We start from the raw sequence: 17,480 nt of genomic DNA on the forward strand, positions 1-17,480 counted from the left end.
GTCGATTTACGTCCGCCGATGATGACTTTGATCGTCTATGACCCGGTTTACGTGACCTGAACCTCTCGCACGAGCTTTCTCGGTATCGTTTAGAACGAGATTTTATCTCATAGTACCTAGATGTTCTAGAAGAACGTGAACCATGTCTAAATTCTGATGGACTTTCATATATGATAGCTGTTTTTGTACTGAAACCATTGTTCCCACCATAAAATAAGTCCATGACGTCATCTTCGTGCTGCTCAACGTTGCTGTCATGATCGTTTACACCATAAAATACTTCAGAGCTTGGACTCTCTGGATAATTTTCTGAATTATATTGTCCTACAGAATTTACGTGAACAAGGGGGCCATTGAACGGATCTTCGTTGTCTGTTTGAATTTGACACTCATGATGACGTTCCAGGCGTAATTCTCGCTGATCACGTGCACACGTGTTTTCCTCATATACGTTATACTGGTAACCATGGGTTGCACTATATCCGCCATGCACTGCTTGTCCAGGCAAATCTGAAAATCGGTTTAAGTCCAAAGCATTTTCATTAACTTCTTTCACTTCCTCCATATCATGATGATCTTGCTTTATACTAGCTTTAGTATCAGCTTGAATTCTCGGGTCTTTGTTATGCTTTGTAAAATACTGTGCCGAAAAACCTCTTGTAAACGGTGAATCCTGATGTCCGACTGGACTAACAAAGCAAGAAAACGCCGGGGATGACACGAGTGGACTTACATTGTAATAAGGGCTTTCAGTAGTACATAGTTTGTAGGGTGAATTTACGACATGCCTTTGACAATCCACTTTTCCGACTTCCGAATGTGGGTTTGATGAACAAGGACTTGAGGTATCACAAATAACATTTCTAGGGCTACAGTAATATTGTCCCCTACTGTTCGTGTAAACATCGTTTGGAAGATCAGTTAATCTGTGAAGTTTATCAGAGTACAAACCAGTACTTATTGTATGCACGTTGTGTTTATCGGGTGTCTTTTTAAAGTATGCCATTGGCCTTTGTTTTATTGGCGTAGAACTGTGTACATATGGTATAAATCCGATATTACCTGTCGGATTTACACATAAGTTTTTATGATACTCTGACTGGGCGTTCTTATATAATTCACTGGCTAAGTCATTTAAGTTATAATTATTATAATTTACATGACTTAATTGTCCATGTTGTTTGTCCTTTTCTTGGCCGCTTTCACCGCAGTAACCGTTATTTCTTTCACCGTTAAAGTAAAAGTCACCGCCGCCATTAGTGTCTGCTTTGCCACAATATGATCTGAGCAACGAATACTATTTTGTATTTCTTGATGTTTATTTTGAATTCCGCAATTTCCAGCTCTATTTCTAATGTTTTTGCTAACATAAATATACTTCGGATCGAACAAAAAACTGTACTTTAACTTCAAATCAGAGATGTCAACATCTGGAATATTTTTAAGGACGGTCTCCACATTAAGTGACAAGTTCTCGTGAGCGAGATCTGCTAGCATTACTACACAAATCACGCGCAATAATATGACCTTCACCTTTTAAATCGTTGTCCTCATCTCCGATGTATTTATGACTGGCCCAAATTTGTTTTGTAGCAAGACTCGAGTATATGGCAGCATCTTTCTTCCACACCCTTTTCTCATTTCCGTATTGTACCGCCAGTTTGTAAAACGGGAAATTATTGATATCAATATGTTTATTAAGCCATGTGCACATAAACCTTGGTTTAATAACTTCAGGAGGATTCTCTACGCTATTGCCAGTATGAGAATTGTGATCTAGCATGCCATGGTATTAACGTTTAAATTTCAGATGGCTGCATTAGTGTCAACGTCTCAGCATTTGCCATCGCTAATCCTCCGATTTAGGATTAGATCAACTGAGTCATCAATGTCTGCGGTATTCCTTTTCTCGTTACCATTATAACTAGTTGAGGCATTGGCTTTTCCAAACTGATGACTAATAACAGTCGGCGAATCTTTAGTTAAATGAAATTTTCCGTTTTGAACATTTAAAGAATCGCCATTACCTGTCACGTGAACGGTGTTCAAGTTGTGATGTACTCGGCAATTTTCATCAATGCATTGGTGTAAGGAAAGCCAGTCTTTATTAAAGCGCTTATTTCTCATCACTTCAAGCATTCTGTTTGATACTTTGTTTTATATGTACTAAGATATTCTCCGGTTTATTGGATTTCAGATCGTCATAACTGCATTGTGTCTAAGGGAAAAAAAATACAATATGGTTAATATAAAGATCATTAAAGAAGGCATACACAATAACGGACATGGGTCTTAAATGAAACACATCACCATGATGTGTTTGATTTTTGTTCCAAGTAATTTTAAAATCCTTCCATGCGTGACAAAGCTACAGTTTGGACACAAATGTGTACCTCCAACCTCTAAGTGTGACCTTGACCTTTTAGGTAGTGATATGGGCCTTTGCCGCGACACATTTTTGGATGTGGTAGACACTTGTGCCAAGTTATTTAAAATTCCTTCAATTATTAAGTCTGGACAGGAATTTGTACATCCGTCAAGTTATAAGTGTGACCTTGACCTTTGAGGTAGCGACATGGGCCTTGGACCCGACACGTCGTATTGATGTAGAAGTCATTTATGACTAAATATTTTAAAATCCTTTAATGCATGAGGAAGTTACAGTCCGGAAACGAATGTGTGTACCTAAAAACTGTAATTGTGATAAAGTGAAACTTCAAAATGTTAGTGTGACCTTGACCTTAAAGGTAGGGATTTGATTCTTGTACATATAAAATTCAAGTTTTTTCCTATATAAACAGGATATATTTTTTTTTATCTTTTGGTAAGAAAATTATCATATTTCACTCGGTAGCCAATCATGAAATATCTAGTTTCACACCGCCCGATGAAAATAAATCCTGTATTTAAATATCCTCTATTTAAATTATGTTAGATAATTAGCAAGAGAATTTGTTCATAACAGTCAAAGAAGGGAAGAAAAAAGTTCATTAACCTTTATTATTATTCATTTCATGATGCACAGTTATAGCATTGCCAAAGCTTATGATAAAAAATCTTTTGTACTTGATCACATAGAATCTCTTCATAAATAGCTTTAAATCATTTTTCTGCACATGATACATTCAAACAGATTTATTTGCTTGACACTTCATCAAATTCTTTCATAAAATGGTGGTAGTTTATAGATGTGCAATATCATATATCTAGGGGTGTCAGTTGTCTGGCTGAAATGGCACTGTCATATCTAAGAAATATCTCAATGACTAATAAAAAAGGGAAAATTGAAACTTGAGCTTCCGTCGGCGCGCCTAGCACTGGCTTTATCAAAACTTGATTATGGGGAAATTTTGAAATTAGAAACAACCGCAGATGTAGGCCTATTCAAATGAAAGCTTCAATGAGACATGTTCATGTTATTTAGGAATGCGATGTATGCCCCCAAGTAAAAGAATCGGTGTATCCTAAATAAGAAAACAGATGCAAAAAAATAGCAAAATGTTCAATGATTATTCTTTCATTTCTGCTTCTACGAACACTGGCATCCACCGATCCCCATACAAGAACATAAAATGAATAATTGAAATGTAATGCTTTACAAATGTATTCTGATAAACAAAATTCTCCCTTTTGTTAAAATTGATGTTAAAATAGAAGTCTTTACCTCTATGTAACTTCATGGTGTAAATAAACACTTGAACCAGGAAGTACACCCAGCCATCTTGCATCTGTGACGTATTATGATATGACGTCATGAGAGAAGACCTATGTCATTTTCCCGCAATTAAAACAGTTCGCAAAATGGAAATATGTATTGGCACCTTAAGAATATGACTTCAAAAATTAATCTGAATATCATTGAAACATGTATATTTTCACTAGTGTAGTAATTGTTACCAAGTGTGTTTGGAATGGCGAGAACTACAATGTTTTTAAAAGTATAGTACCTGTCAGAGTATATAATTGTATAATCAATGTGAAATGGTGTTGATGCTATTAATTCCTTTAACGAACTGAAATTTGAATTCTACGTCATTTATTTATGCACGTAAATATCTAGTACATGGTAATCTAGATAACTTAAATGTAACGGCAATAACGCTCATTTAAATATGAGCCGCGTCACGACAAAACCAACATAGTGCGTTTGCGACCAGCATGGATCCAGACCAGCCTGCGCATCTGCGCAGTCTGATCAGGATCCATGCTAGCATGTTTGCTATCAGTTTCTCTACTTAGTATAGGGTTTGTAAGCGAACAGCATGTATCCTGATCAGACTGCGCGGATGCGCAGGCTGGTCTGGATCCATGCTGGTCGCAAACGCACTATGTTGGTTTTGTCGTGACGCGGCTCATATATATTTCTATCTGCTTTATGTGCACAAACAACACCAAATCGGATATGATAATGGTCTTGACAAGCGTTGTTAGACATGCACTGAAAATGTTACATGAAAAGCTAAGGTGCCACTTCTTACTTAAGCCTTCACATATTTGCTGTAAACTAGCTTATCAACTGAATAAATTTGGTGGGACTGATAGTGGTGTTATTGATATACGTCTATTTATAGTCGCAAATAGAAACCAGTACGGGCGGCTCACTCCGGAAGACTGTTAGAAACAGCTTAGCGCAACATATATAGAAAATACTCAATTTCAGGATTGCCATGGCTTTTTTAAGGTGCAAGATGAAAAAAGAACAATGTCTTAAGACCTCGTTTTTGAAGACTGACCCGAAAGACACGTTAGTATTCCTAGCTGGAGAAGCAGAGGATCGGACTCTTGACCTCCGGATCTAAAGTCCTACAACGTTAACATTAGACCACTGCGCATGCTCTGTGATGTGAAATCAAATACGAGAAAATACAAAACATAAAACGTAAATAAATTTGTAATGAGAAAATCAAACATAAACTTTATTTTGTAATTTCAGATAAATACATATAAAATACAACTTAAAAATAAATCCATTTTATGGATATAGGGATAAAACTCTTAAAATCTATCATCTATGTAGAACGTATGGCAATAAATTTTGCAATAAATTTAAAACTTAAAATATCCTGATATATGGAATCTTAAAACATAACGTCTTAAATAACGAAAATAACACATGTAAAATAGGCATTGCACCGAGACGGTAAAGGCAAAAGCTATACAAATATATTATGGTATCATCACCAGTTTTAAAATTTGTGAATTACAATGTATGTAACCTTGGAAACAGGTCAACTGGTACTTAACATAACCATGGTAACAACATTGCACAAAACAGAAAAACAATTACGAGTTATTACCTCCCATGACAGCCATTTTGGGGTCATTTGCTAAAAATTCTCATTATTCTAACATCTTCATAAAAAATGATAAAAATCGTTCACATTTGGATGCTGAAATAATACTTTGCTGCATCTGTATAAAATATTTTGACAATTCACCTAAAGCATCTGTTTAATTGATTTTTAATTATAAATTGACCCCCAAAATGTCTGCCACTTTTGGCAAGGGAGGTAAATATTGTAAAAATCGGGAACTATTTCTATGATTAATGAAGGATTACAAGATCATTTAGTGTTGGAAATTGAGAAAAGTAAATATATATGTACACTGATATGTATAAAAATTCGATGTTCATGAACACATCTGTAACTATTAACGTCATTGTAATAGCTGACGCCATATCATCACAGCGTAAGTGTAATAACCGACGTTTAAGTGTAATAACTGACGTCATAATATCATAACATAAGTGTACTGTTATAACTGACGCCATATTATCACAGTGTAAGTGTAATAACTGAGTCATATTATCACAGCTTAAGTGAAAAACGGACGCCATATTATCACAGCGTAAGTGTTATAACTGACGCCATATCATCACAACGTTAGTGTAATGGCTGACGTCATATTATCCCAGTTTAAGAATAATCATGAATGGGAGGAAAATATTGCTATTTCCTTTATCACAACCCATTCTAATTGGGCCGAGGTGAACCTTATTTGTAGACAACGTATTGTTACCAAACCTAACTTAGATCGTATAGTTTGACTATCAATGCTAAGTGTTCCATTTTGAAACTGTCCGAGTGTGATTAAGCCCTCACAATCCAGTTTGTCACCATTATTTGATGTGCTAACACCAGCTTCCAGAATACCATTATGTATAATATCTTTCGGATGGCTGTTTGAACCGGATACTATCACTATTTTGTCGATCATTTGAGCCGACTCAAAAAATAATGAAAAAGTATCGTTTTCTTTTGGTGATCCGTTGCTCCAGAAGTGGCCTGGTTCACTTGAATACGCTAAACTTGGTGGGAATTCATCATTTACAATGAGAGTGGTAAACAATTTTGCTGTCGGATTATCTCCGTTTAATTCCTTTTCCGGAAAATCAAAATATTTGTCCACTAAAGGTTGAATTTTATCGACGAGACTAGAATGAAATCCCATGTGTTGGAAAAGAGTAGGTTTTCGTATTCTTTTAGCTCCATTTCCCATAAGCATGTTAAAATAAATGTAAGTATAATCCACAGGTTGTGTTTGACTAAACAGTAATAACATATCGGATAATTTTCCTATATGTTTAGAATGGTAAAGTTTACCAATAAATCCAAGTTCTGAAAATTCTAAACAAATCCAATTATCATTGTCTTGAAGTCGGATAAAATTTAGAATGGCGGTAAAATAACCGTCTGAGGCTCTCACATCGTCCTCCATTTGCATATAATATTCGGATAAGTTTTGACAATACCGCATTAGGAAGGCGTAATCATAGTTTTGTTTAGTTCTCCAATTCATGTAGGAATCGTTCCCGTATTGCTTCATTCCGTTGTAAAACTCTAATGGCGCCTGGATGACATGAAGTGACCCGGATGTTATGTATTTTTCATAACTCTGTCGTAGGTTAGCCTCAGTTTCGGATTTCCACTCAGTGTTGTTCATATCAGCAAGAAATACTACGAAAACTATATCTTTCATTTCGTCTTCAGAGGTTTTATTCAACATACTGTTAAACATTTCGTAAAAATAATTGCCGTCCCGTCGCTTTACAGTTGGAATTCCTATAGTGAGACGACCTAAAACAGATGTTAATATTGATTAAAGCCATATAAAGTCTCACAAATGAATGTATTTTTCTTCATTAGCAAGGGCTAATATGTTTTGATTATTGGTTTAGAGCATTTTAGATGATTATCACCTGAAGAAAGTAGCACTGAATGTGAAATATTTTGTCAATTTAGTAGCAAAATGACAACTTGGTTGTATATTAAGTTAATTTAAGTCAGTAAGTTAAAGGGTTTTGAGAAATACAAATGTTAGTAAGTAAAAAAGTTTTGAGAAATAAAAATGTTATCATTTTGAGGCTAAAGGTGTTTTAAGTTTAGTGCAAGTTTGTATAAATCTAAGTCATAAGTCTGTATTGTTCCATTTGAAAACCGAAGCACAATATGTCTAGGATTCGGTAGATTTTATCATTCTTTATACAGTCCAGTTCAGTTTGATATTTTTGTCCTAAAATGTTTGATAATATAAATCTTTTGGAAAGTATCTTTGGGAAAGTGACTTATACGTCCTATATATGAAAATTGCATTCATGACCGATGATACTCCGCTGTCGGACGCTACCCACCTATCTCCTCTTTTATACATGTATGGTGATGAATTCAAAAAGTTAAAGTTATTTAATTTAATTGAATTGAATTACATGGTAACGAAAGAGCACGTACCATTGCGATGGCATTAATTTACTGACATTAATTTGCTGATACGGAAAGAAATTAGACTTTATCACAAGTATAGAGACATTCTCTGTTGACATTCTTCTGTGTTTATCCCTAAAATTTTGAATGGACTGCTCTAAATTCAAAGCAGGGCGAATCCATTATAGAAATTCAAGAGGTTAAAGGTTAACATGTAAAAAACTTACGTCTTTTAACTGGTACAGCTGGTGCAGACAGCCTGCTTTGTTCATCATTTATTTTCTGCGGTATTATAAAGTCTGAAATCTGAAAAATATAAACGCATGTTTTACTGAATAAAATGCGATAGCAATATCCAAATGTAAAATAAAATGCCCATTATGGCTCAGAAATGCATTTTAGTGTGTCCTGTGTTACGGTTTTCAAAAATGCCACTCATGGCCAGTTTACTTTTACATCTATTGATTCTGTTGCCTTTTGGTAATAAGAACAAATATGGTGATTTGCATGTTGTGAAAACTATTTTGTTTTTACACTGTGCTACTAAATAACATTTAGAGCTACTTTTTTCTGGTGATAATCATCTAACATGCTCTAAAACGATTATTTTAACGTTTATAAATAAAACTAATGTTTGCCCTTACAGTTTCCTAAAGAAGGAACAAAACAGATCCGTTTTTGAGACATAATCTGCATTTCGAATAAGCTACACAAGTCGCACAAATATTTCGACTTTGCAGAAACACAAGATATAAATTTTAAATTTTGTCACAGACTTATCTACAGCTTTGTATCTAATACAGAAGCGTTTGATTTTATTGTAACGGACCCTGTGTGTTCTTATTCATGAAAATGTGTAAGAATAAAAAGTCCGGACAAGCCTTCAGACTCTATTTAATCTTTTTGTGGAAAAGTATAATTGAAAATTTTTACTTGACAATATATATTTTATTATATACTTATAAATGAATATTGAGAAATATTGATGAAATAAAAAGCGTATTTTCATTTTCCGTATTTTCACTGTAAAAAAGTATTTTTCACTGCGGTGAAACATATTTTCCGTTTTTATTGGTGTATTGCCGGACTACTTTCTTTTAAATTTTGCAAGTACACAAAATTTAAGGCAAAGTCTTTCAAACTGTAATGTCAAAAAAGAGAAAAATGTATATAATAAACAGAAAATTCAAGTTTTTTTCTATAAATACATGATTTATATATACCTTGTTGCATGAAAATTATCATATTCACTTGTGGCTACCGCCACTCATGAACTATTTATTTTCATACCACTTGTGACAATAAATCCTGAATTTATAGAAAACACTTGAATATCCTCTATTTAGAAGGTGTTTGGAAATTTATATACTGTAGATCGAGCTCTTCAAAATAAAGAATCTTTTCGATTGCCTCTGTTTCTGTCTTTGTTTTTTTAATTTTTTAAAAATCTTCTTATCAGTAACTTACATTATTATCAGAGATACTGATTTGTTGGACCACAATTCCTTTTTCGTGCATATCAGCAACTCTAGAGAAATCTGTAAATATATACATGTACATTAAATGTTCAAGTGAAATGATCATAGAAAGGTACCTTAAACATTTGGAAGAACATGTGTTAATATTTCAATATTACCATTGCACCTTCCACTGTCGAGAAATAGAGGAATATAGTTTTAATTTTTTAATTATAGAGATTTTTAATTCTTGCATTAAATAAAATGCTTGCATTAAACTGCGCATGCAAGTATGCAATTACGTAGGTAATATGAATTCACGTGCAAAGATTATACGAGTATGGTGGCTGATTTGTGCCATTCGTGTTTTCGCCCCGCGACCCCGCCAAACGAAAAGTCGAAAATTAACAAGTTAAAAATGGCGGGGTGGGAGCGAAAGCGAAAACACGCTAATAAGCGAGGGCGCGGGGCGAAGTTTAATAAATAAAACTTCGTCCCGCGGGGACGCGGAGCGAGATTTAAGAAATAAAACGTTGGGGTCGCGGGACGAAAAAGACACTAATTAGCAGAGGCGCCGGGCGAAGTTTAATAAATAAAAACTTCGCCCCCCCCCCCCGCTTATTTGTGTGTTTCGTCCTGCGACCCCGCCAAGCGAAAAGTCGAGAATTAACAAGTTAAAAGGGCGGGGGCGCGGAGCGAAAAGAGGCGCATTATCAGTCTATTGTAAAAGCGTGAAGAGGGGCACACACTTTCTGTTACACAGTTACAAACAGAGCTGCAATATGTTTACACCTTGATCCTAAATACAACATGAACATATAATCATGTATGTATAATTAATGAAACTTTCCCCGGATAAAGGCGCTTAGCGTAATTAGAAAGATCGATCTGCAAAGGAAGTTAATCAATAACTTATATTGGAATCGATGCTGACTTATCAAAGGATGGTGCAAATGATCAGCAAATTTACCTTGATTTATTCAGAATTTATTTCAGTTCGATTGTGTACTAAGCTTATTGCTTATTGGCACACTCTCGAATCCGTTCCTGGAACTAAGCAGTACTGAGCAACTGACCAACAGTTGGCCTCTGACGGGGTTTGAGCACACGCGGCAGCGATCCTTAGATTACTGGCCACTCAGCCAGTCAAATTAACCTTACATTTCTATTGTGGTTTAATGTGCGTAGTAATTTTTAAGTAGGACAATTGACATTACGCCAGAGAAGAGATTGCTCCGCCCACTGATTCACGTGTCCCGGTCAGTACAAAAGCCTACTAGGACTAAAGCCCAATGAACAAACGCCCACTAGGACAATAGCCCACAGGGATACTAGGACAAAAGTCCACCAGGACACGAGCCCACTTGGACAATGACCAACTAGGATAATAGCTTACTATAGTCAATTTTTTATATTATTTCTATAGCAAAAATCAGAGGTGTTATCTTATTTATATTTTCTTAATAAAAAAGAAATGTTAATTATCTGATTATATATGTATTGTTTTGTACTCAAGTAATGTTATTATAGAACAAAACTTTCATTTAACAGTAAATGAGCAACAAAACCAACATAATGGGTTTGCGACCAGCATGGATCAAGACCAGCCTGCGCATCCGCGCAGTCTGATCAGGATCCATGTTGTTCGCTATCAGTTTCTCTACTTGTAATATAATTTGAAAGCGAACAGCATGGATCCTGATCAGACTGCGTGGATGCGCAGGCTGGTCTGGATCTATGCTGGTCGCAAACGCACTATGTTGGTTTTGTCGTGACGCGGCTCATATATATACCTTTTAAGGTAAATCTATCCCATATTTCATCAGAATTGACGATCACCAGTTTAACATATAAATTAATTTTCATTATGAAAACATGTTTAAAACAATAATTATATATTTCATAAAAATGTTTAAATTTGGTTTTCAACTCGTTTTGGGCAGCATTTGGCTATTTTCTATCTTTTTTGTCCAGTGTGCTATTGTCCAGTGCGATTTTGTCCCGGTGACCAATTGCCCAATTCCTGGCAATTGGCAGTCTAATCGGGTGTCGAACATGGGAACCGTTTCGCATATTTTAACACACTGTTTAAATACGTAGGTAGACAACCTTATATTTTGCTCACGTGGTCTAAAGAAAAATACGCCCACAGTTATTTTCCAAATGGTTACTTATTATATTCTGTTACCTTTTTTCCCGTGGCTTGGTTCTTTTCGAACAACACGTCACCAAAACCAATAACTTACTTAACTATTTTTTTATTTTGACCAAACAAAACGGTACATAAATCTTTAGCAATAATTTCTATTATTAATAAAATCAGTTTTACTTACAGCACTGGTTTGAATAAAGCAACATCATCTGTAAAAGTAGGGTGGCTGTCGTCAGGAAAACCACCACATGTGTAAACTTCACTCCAACCATTTCTCACACACGTGACCCCCTCGGTATTTATCCAAAATCTCTTTGAAAGTCACTGTACAAAATACAATTTAATCCATTACTATACAAATCTTTATAGATGTTGCAGGTAAAATAACGCTCATTTTATTCAACATATTTCTTCCGGTTTAAGATATCACAGTTAAAAATAAATTTATTTGTTTACAACTGTACATAATTATATACTTGTATGTATATGTAAGTATCATCAACATTTTATGATTGTTGTATATCAGCCATATACTGTGTAATTAAATGAATAACTTTCGATCGAATTATTGTTGTCGAGACATCTTAATTCAATATAGTAATGTTGATAAGAGCTGTTTTATGAGAGAGTCCACGTGATCAGGTCGATAACAACATGTGTCTGAGATCTGATTGGATCAAATATCGTTTGAATGAATAATATCTTAATATGATTATTCTAAAAGTGAAAATCCCATCACTTCTGATAACACACTGAGATTAGGAGGGTTAAGGTGAATACCAAATGAACAGTTTCATTCAATCAATCGCAGCGGTTGTTCTTTCATCAATATGCATATGAAAGACGATACGGTATAGAATGTTTCGCCCGATAGTGCCTGAAAGGGCGGATGTACCCTCGTTAGATATAGACTACCTGACCTCACCTTTCGCCCGATAGTGGTACGTGAAGGATGTCATTTTTATATATACCTGTATATAATACGAGTTTCATGAATATAGATTATCTCTGGACGATTTTTATGATTCAACATTTTAGATGTATATGTTTACATAACTAGTCGCTATGTAGTCCACATTATCAATTTGATAAGTCACACTTTTTTTTAGCTTATCTTGATTGTACTTGCCATATACTATATTTACATGTATGATTAAAACATTAATCATGAATAATATAATATTAATACATAGAGGATATTTCAATACAGGAATTATTTACATCGAGTGGTATGAAAATAAAGATGTCACGTGTGGCAGTAGCCACGAGTGTAAAATATGATAATTTTCATACCACTTACCACAAGATGAAAATTAATCCTGTATTAATAGACAAAAACTTGATTTTTTTTGTTTATTATATACTTTTTCTCTTTTTAAACCTAATGAATAGAAATAATTCAAAAGAAAGTAGTCCGACAAGACACCAGTGAAAATACGGAAAATTTGTTTCACTGCAGTGAAAAATATTTTTTTACAGTGAAAATACGGGTAAAAATACGCATTTTATTTCATTAATTTAAATTTATAAGTATATAATAGATGGTTATATGTTGGGCAATCTCCTGGATTAGACCCTCATGTATATTTCATTTATAAGTATATAATAAATGGTTATATGTAACGCAATCTCCTGGATTAGACCCTTATGTATATTTCAGAAGTAAAACTTGTATATTTCATTTATAAGTATATAATAAATGGTTATCTATTGGGCAATCTCCTGGATTAGACGCTTATGTATATTTCAGAAGTAAAACTTGTATATTTCATTTATAAGTATATAAAAATGGTTATATGTTAGGCAATCTCCTGGATTAGACCCTTACGTATATTTCAGAAGTAAAACTTGTATATTTCATTTATAAGTATATAATAAATGGCTATATGTTGGGCAATCACCTGGATTAGACCCTTATGTATATTTCAGAAGTAAAACTTGTATATTTCATTTATAAGTATATAATAAATGGTTATATGTTAGGCAATCTCCTGGATTAGACCCTTACGTATATTTCAGAAGTAAAACTTGTATATATTTCATTTATAAGTATATAATAAATGGTTATATGTAACGCAATCTCCTGGATTAGACCCTTACGTATATTTCAGAAGTAAAACTTGTATATTTCATTTATAAGTATATAATAAATGGTTATATGTTAGGCAATCTCCTGGATTAGACCCTTATGTATATTTCAGAAGTAAAACTTGTATATTTCATTTATAAGTATATAATAAATGGTTATCTGTTGGGCAATCTCCTGGATTAGACGCTTATGTATATTTCAGAAGTAAAACTTGTATATTTCATTTATAAGTATATAATAAATGGTTATCTGTTGGGCAATCTCCTGGATTAGACGCTTATGTATATTTCAGAAGTAAAACTTGTATATTTCATTTATAAGTATATAAAAATGGTTATATGTTAGGCAATCTCCTCGATTAGACCCTTATGTATATTTCAGAAGTAAAACTTGTATATTTCATTTATAAGTATATAATAAATGGCTATATGTTGGGCAATCTCCTGGATTAGACCCTTATGTATATTTCAGAAGTAAAACTTGTATATTTCATTTATAAGTATATAATAAATGGTTATATGTTAGGCAATCTCCTGGATTAGACCCTTATGTATATTTCAGAAGTAAAACTTGTATATTTCATTTATAAGTATATAATAAATGGCTATATGTTGGGCAATCTCCTGGATTAGACCCTTATGTATATTTGAGAAGTAAAACTTGTATATTTCATTTATAAGTGTAAAATAAATGGTTATATGTAAGGCAATCTCCTGGATTAGACCCTTATGTATATTTCAGAAATAAAACTTGTACATTTCATTTATAAGTATATATAATAAATGGTTATATGTTAGGCAATCTCCTTGATTTGACCCTTACGTATATTTCAGAAGTAAAACTTGTATATTTCATTTATAAGTATATAATAAATGGTTATATGTTAGGCAATCTCCTGGATTAGACCCTTATGTATATTTCAGAAGTAAAACTTGTATATATTTCATTTATAAGTATATAATAAATAGTTATATGTAACGCAATCTCCTGGATTAGACCCTTACGTATATTTCAGAAGTAAAACTTGTATATTTCATTTATAAGTATATAATAAATGGTTATATGTTGGGCAATCTCCTGGATTAGACCCTTACGTATATTTCAGAAGTAAAACTTGTATATTTCATTTATAAGTATATAATAAATGGTTATATGTTAGGCAATCTCCTGGATTAGACCCTTATGTATATTTCAGAAGTAAAACTTGTATATTTCATTTATAAGTATATAATAAATGGTTATCTGTTGGGCAATCTCCTGGATTAGACGCTTATGTATATTTCAGAAGTAAAACTTGTATATTTCATTTATAAGTATATAATAAATGGTTATCTGTTGGGCAAATCTCCTGGATTAGACGCTTATGTATATTTCAGAAGTAAAACTTGTATATTTCATTTATAAGTATATAAAAATGGTTATATGTTAGGCAATCTCCTCGATTAGACCCTTATGTATATTTCAGAAGTAAAACTTGTATATTTCATTTATAAGTATATAATAAATGGCTATATGTTGGGCAATCTCCTGGATTAGACCCTTATGTATATTTCAGAAGTAAAACTTGTATATTTCATTTATAAGTATATAATAAATGGTTATATGTTAGGCAATCTCCTGGATTAGACCCTTATGTATATTTCAGAAGTAAAACTTGTATATTTCATTTATAAGTATATAATAAATGGCTATATGTTGGGCAATCTCCTGGATTAGACCCTTATGTATATTTGAGAAGTAAAACTTGTATATTTCATTTATAAGTGTAAAATAAATGGTTATATGTAAGGCAATCTCCTGGATTAGACCCTTATGTATATTTCAGAAATAAAACTTGTATATTTCATTTATAAGTATATATAATAAATGGTTATATGTTAGGCAATCTCCTTGATTTGACCCTTACGTATATTTCAGAAGTAAAACTTGTATATTTCATTTATAAGTATATAATAAATGGTTATATGTTAGGCAATCTCCTGGATTAGACCCTTATGTATATTTCAGAAGTAAAACTTGTATATATTTCATTTATAAGTATATAATAAATAGTTATATGTAACGCAATCTCCTGGATTAGACCCTTACGTATATTTCAGAAGTAAAACTTGTATATTTCATTTATAAGTATATAATAAATGGTTATATGTTGGGCAATCTCCTGGATTAGACCCTTACGTATATTTCAGAAGTAAAACTTGTATATTTCATTTATAAGTATATAATAAATGGTTATATGTTGGGCAATCTCCTGGATTAGACCCTTACGTATATTTCAGAAGTAAAACTTGTATATTTCATTTATAAGTATATAATAAATGGTTATATGTTAGGCAATCTCCTGGATTAGACCCTTATGTATATTTCAGAAGTAAAACTTGTATATAATTAATACATTATATGTTATATATGAACGAAGGATTGGATAACCACACTAGAATACAGTATTTATGAACGAAAATATGCAATATTTGAAAAAATAATTAAAAAAATAAAGATTTACTATGCTCGAATTTGATATTAGAAAAAATGATAATTGCTACACAGTCTCTTTTGACATATAAAATAGATATATATGTTCGAAATTATGTTCACAATATGAATATATATACATGTACTATTGTAGTGTCATTAAAAACCTGGCAGTTTTTATTAAGAAAAGACCAACTTTACTGGAATTGTAAAAGAGGAACGCAGCTTTCCATACATAGTTTATTCATTCTTTTATTCAATTTAGACATATTCGGTAAGAACACCATATATTTTTTTAAAATCTTTGATTTAAATATATTACTCAAGGAAAAGCATAGTATATCTTTAAATGATTTAGAAAATTAAATGATGTAAAAAATTAAATGATTAAAAAATAATAATATGTATAAGATGTACGATCAAAGATAGAATAATTATTTGTGTTTACTGACCTTCACACTAGGTTAACGAAATCACTGTTTCATTTATTGCTAGTTTATATGATTCAATGTGTATAGTTTATTGCGAGCACACAAAAGTTTCTGCTATACTTCCGAAGACCGTGTCAACATTGTATAATTTTGTATCATTTGTTACGAGCACAGAAAGTAGACGCGTTTAGCCACTGTAAGTTCTAACATTGAATGAAAACTAAAAACACTGTAATTTTTCCAAATACATTTGTTTCCCACATCTATTGTATTTCATTTAATAACATATTGACCGGTAAAAATCCAGTTTAAATCATCCAATTACATGAAACATTCGAAAATCATTTAAAACCGATTTAAGGCAAATAATCTAAAATTTATGAAGCATTCATTGCTTTACTTCGATGTTTCTTGTACTTCAAATATAATAGCGTATCTGTATGTTTATTGACACAATTTTAAACACTATCAGTGATACCAGATTCACCCCCTCAAGGTAGTTAGTTGACCACATCCGTGTAAACTGTAAAAATACCCGCTCCATTCACCGGTACAAATACCCCAGACAATATGTTATCAAACAGACATTAAATATGGCAAATGTGTACGTCAGTTAAAGCGGTATATCAAAGCAAATATCAAATAAATAAAATGTGTAAATCATTAAAATCCAAACACAGCGTTTACTCGCTTTTATCACTTTGAACGTAATATATGGCCCATATATAATTTTGAACGGTCAATTTCCAGTATAAAATAAAAAAAAAGATTGACACCATTGTACGGATAATATGGGATGTTATTTCGCGTGACATTGATTGCGCTTAACAGATCGTTTTGATGTGACATTGACGTCACGCTGCAGACTATTCTGCGTGACACAGTAATCATACACTTCAAAAATAAATAAATATATAAATAAATAAATAAATAAATAAATAAATAAATAAATAAATAAATATAAATAAATAAATAAATAAATAAATAAATAAATAAATAAATAAATAAAAAATAAATAAAAAATTTAAAATAAAATGAAATAATAATTAAAAAAATACAGCATTACTACACATTGTATATAAATAACTTAATAAACTTAATTTAATTTTCTAATATATGTATTTTTAAAATGTAGGTGTGATTATTCTAAATATTTGCTCATGATCAACGTATAAA

At 32.5% G+C, this 17,480-nt stretch overlaps 1 protein-coding gene across 1 annotated transcript; it reads right to left on the minus strand.

Annotated features, from left to right (window-relative positions):
- Positions 1–4,912: 4,912 nt before the first annotated feature.
- On the minus strand, positions 4,913–16,838 carry LOC132739888 (alpha-1,3-mannosyl-glycoprotein 4-beta-N-acetylglucosaminyltransferase C-like). The gene is made up of 5 exons (XM_060727724.1): positions 16,326–16,838; positions 11,494–11,636; positions 9,171–9,241; positions 7,931–8,009; positions 4,913–7,079 (listed from the first exon to the last, which is right to left on the minus strand). The coding sequence occupies exons 2-5, from the start codon at positions 11,582–11,584 to the stop codon at positions 5,929–5,931; spliced, it is 1,392 nt and encodes a 463-aa protein (XP_060583707.1). The 5' UTR covers positions 11,585–11,636; positions 16,326–16,838; the 3' UTR covers positions 4,913–5,928.
- Positions 16,839–17,480: the final 642 nt, after the last annotated feature.

The sequence above is a fragment of the Ruditapes philippinarum genome, unplaced genomic scaffold (assembly GCF_026571515.1).
Source record: "Ruditapes philippinarum isolate M1 unplaced genomic scaffold, ASM2657151v2 ctg706_1_1_1_1, whole genome shotgun sequence".
NCBI lineage: Eukaryota > Metazoa > Mollusca > Bivalvia > Venerida > Veneridae > Ruditapes > Ruditapes philippinarum.

Coding starts and splice junctions, on each gene's coding strand:
- LOC132739888 (XM_060727724.1), bottom strand. CDS start 11,584: ATGGTTGGAGTGAAGTTTACACATGTGGTGGTTTTCCTGACGACAGCC. Junction 8,010..9,170: donor TCAGTATCTCTGATAATAAT/GTAAGTTACTGA, acceptor TATATTTTTCAG/ATTTCAGACTTTATAATACC. Junction 7,080..7,930: donor AGCTGTACCAGTTAAAAGAC/GTAAGTTTTTTA, acceptor CATCTGTTTTAG/GTCGTCTCACTATAGGAATT.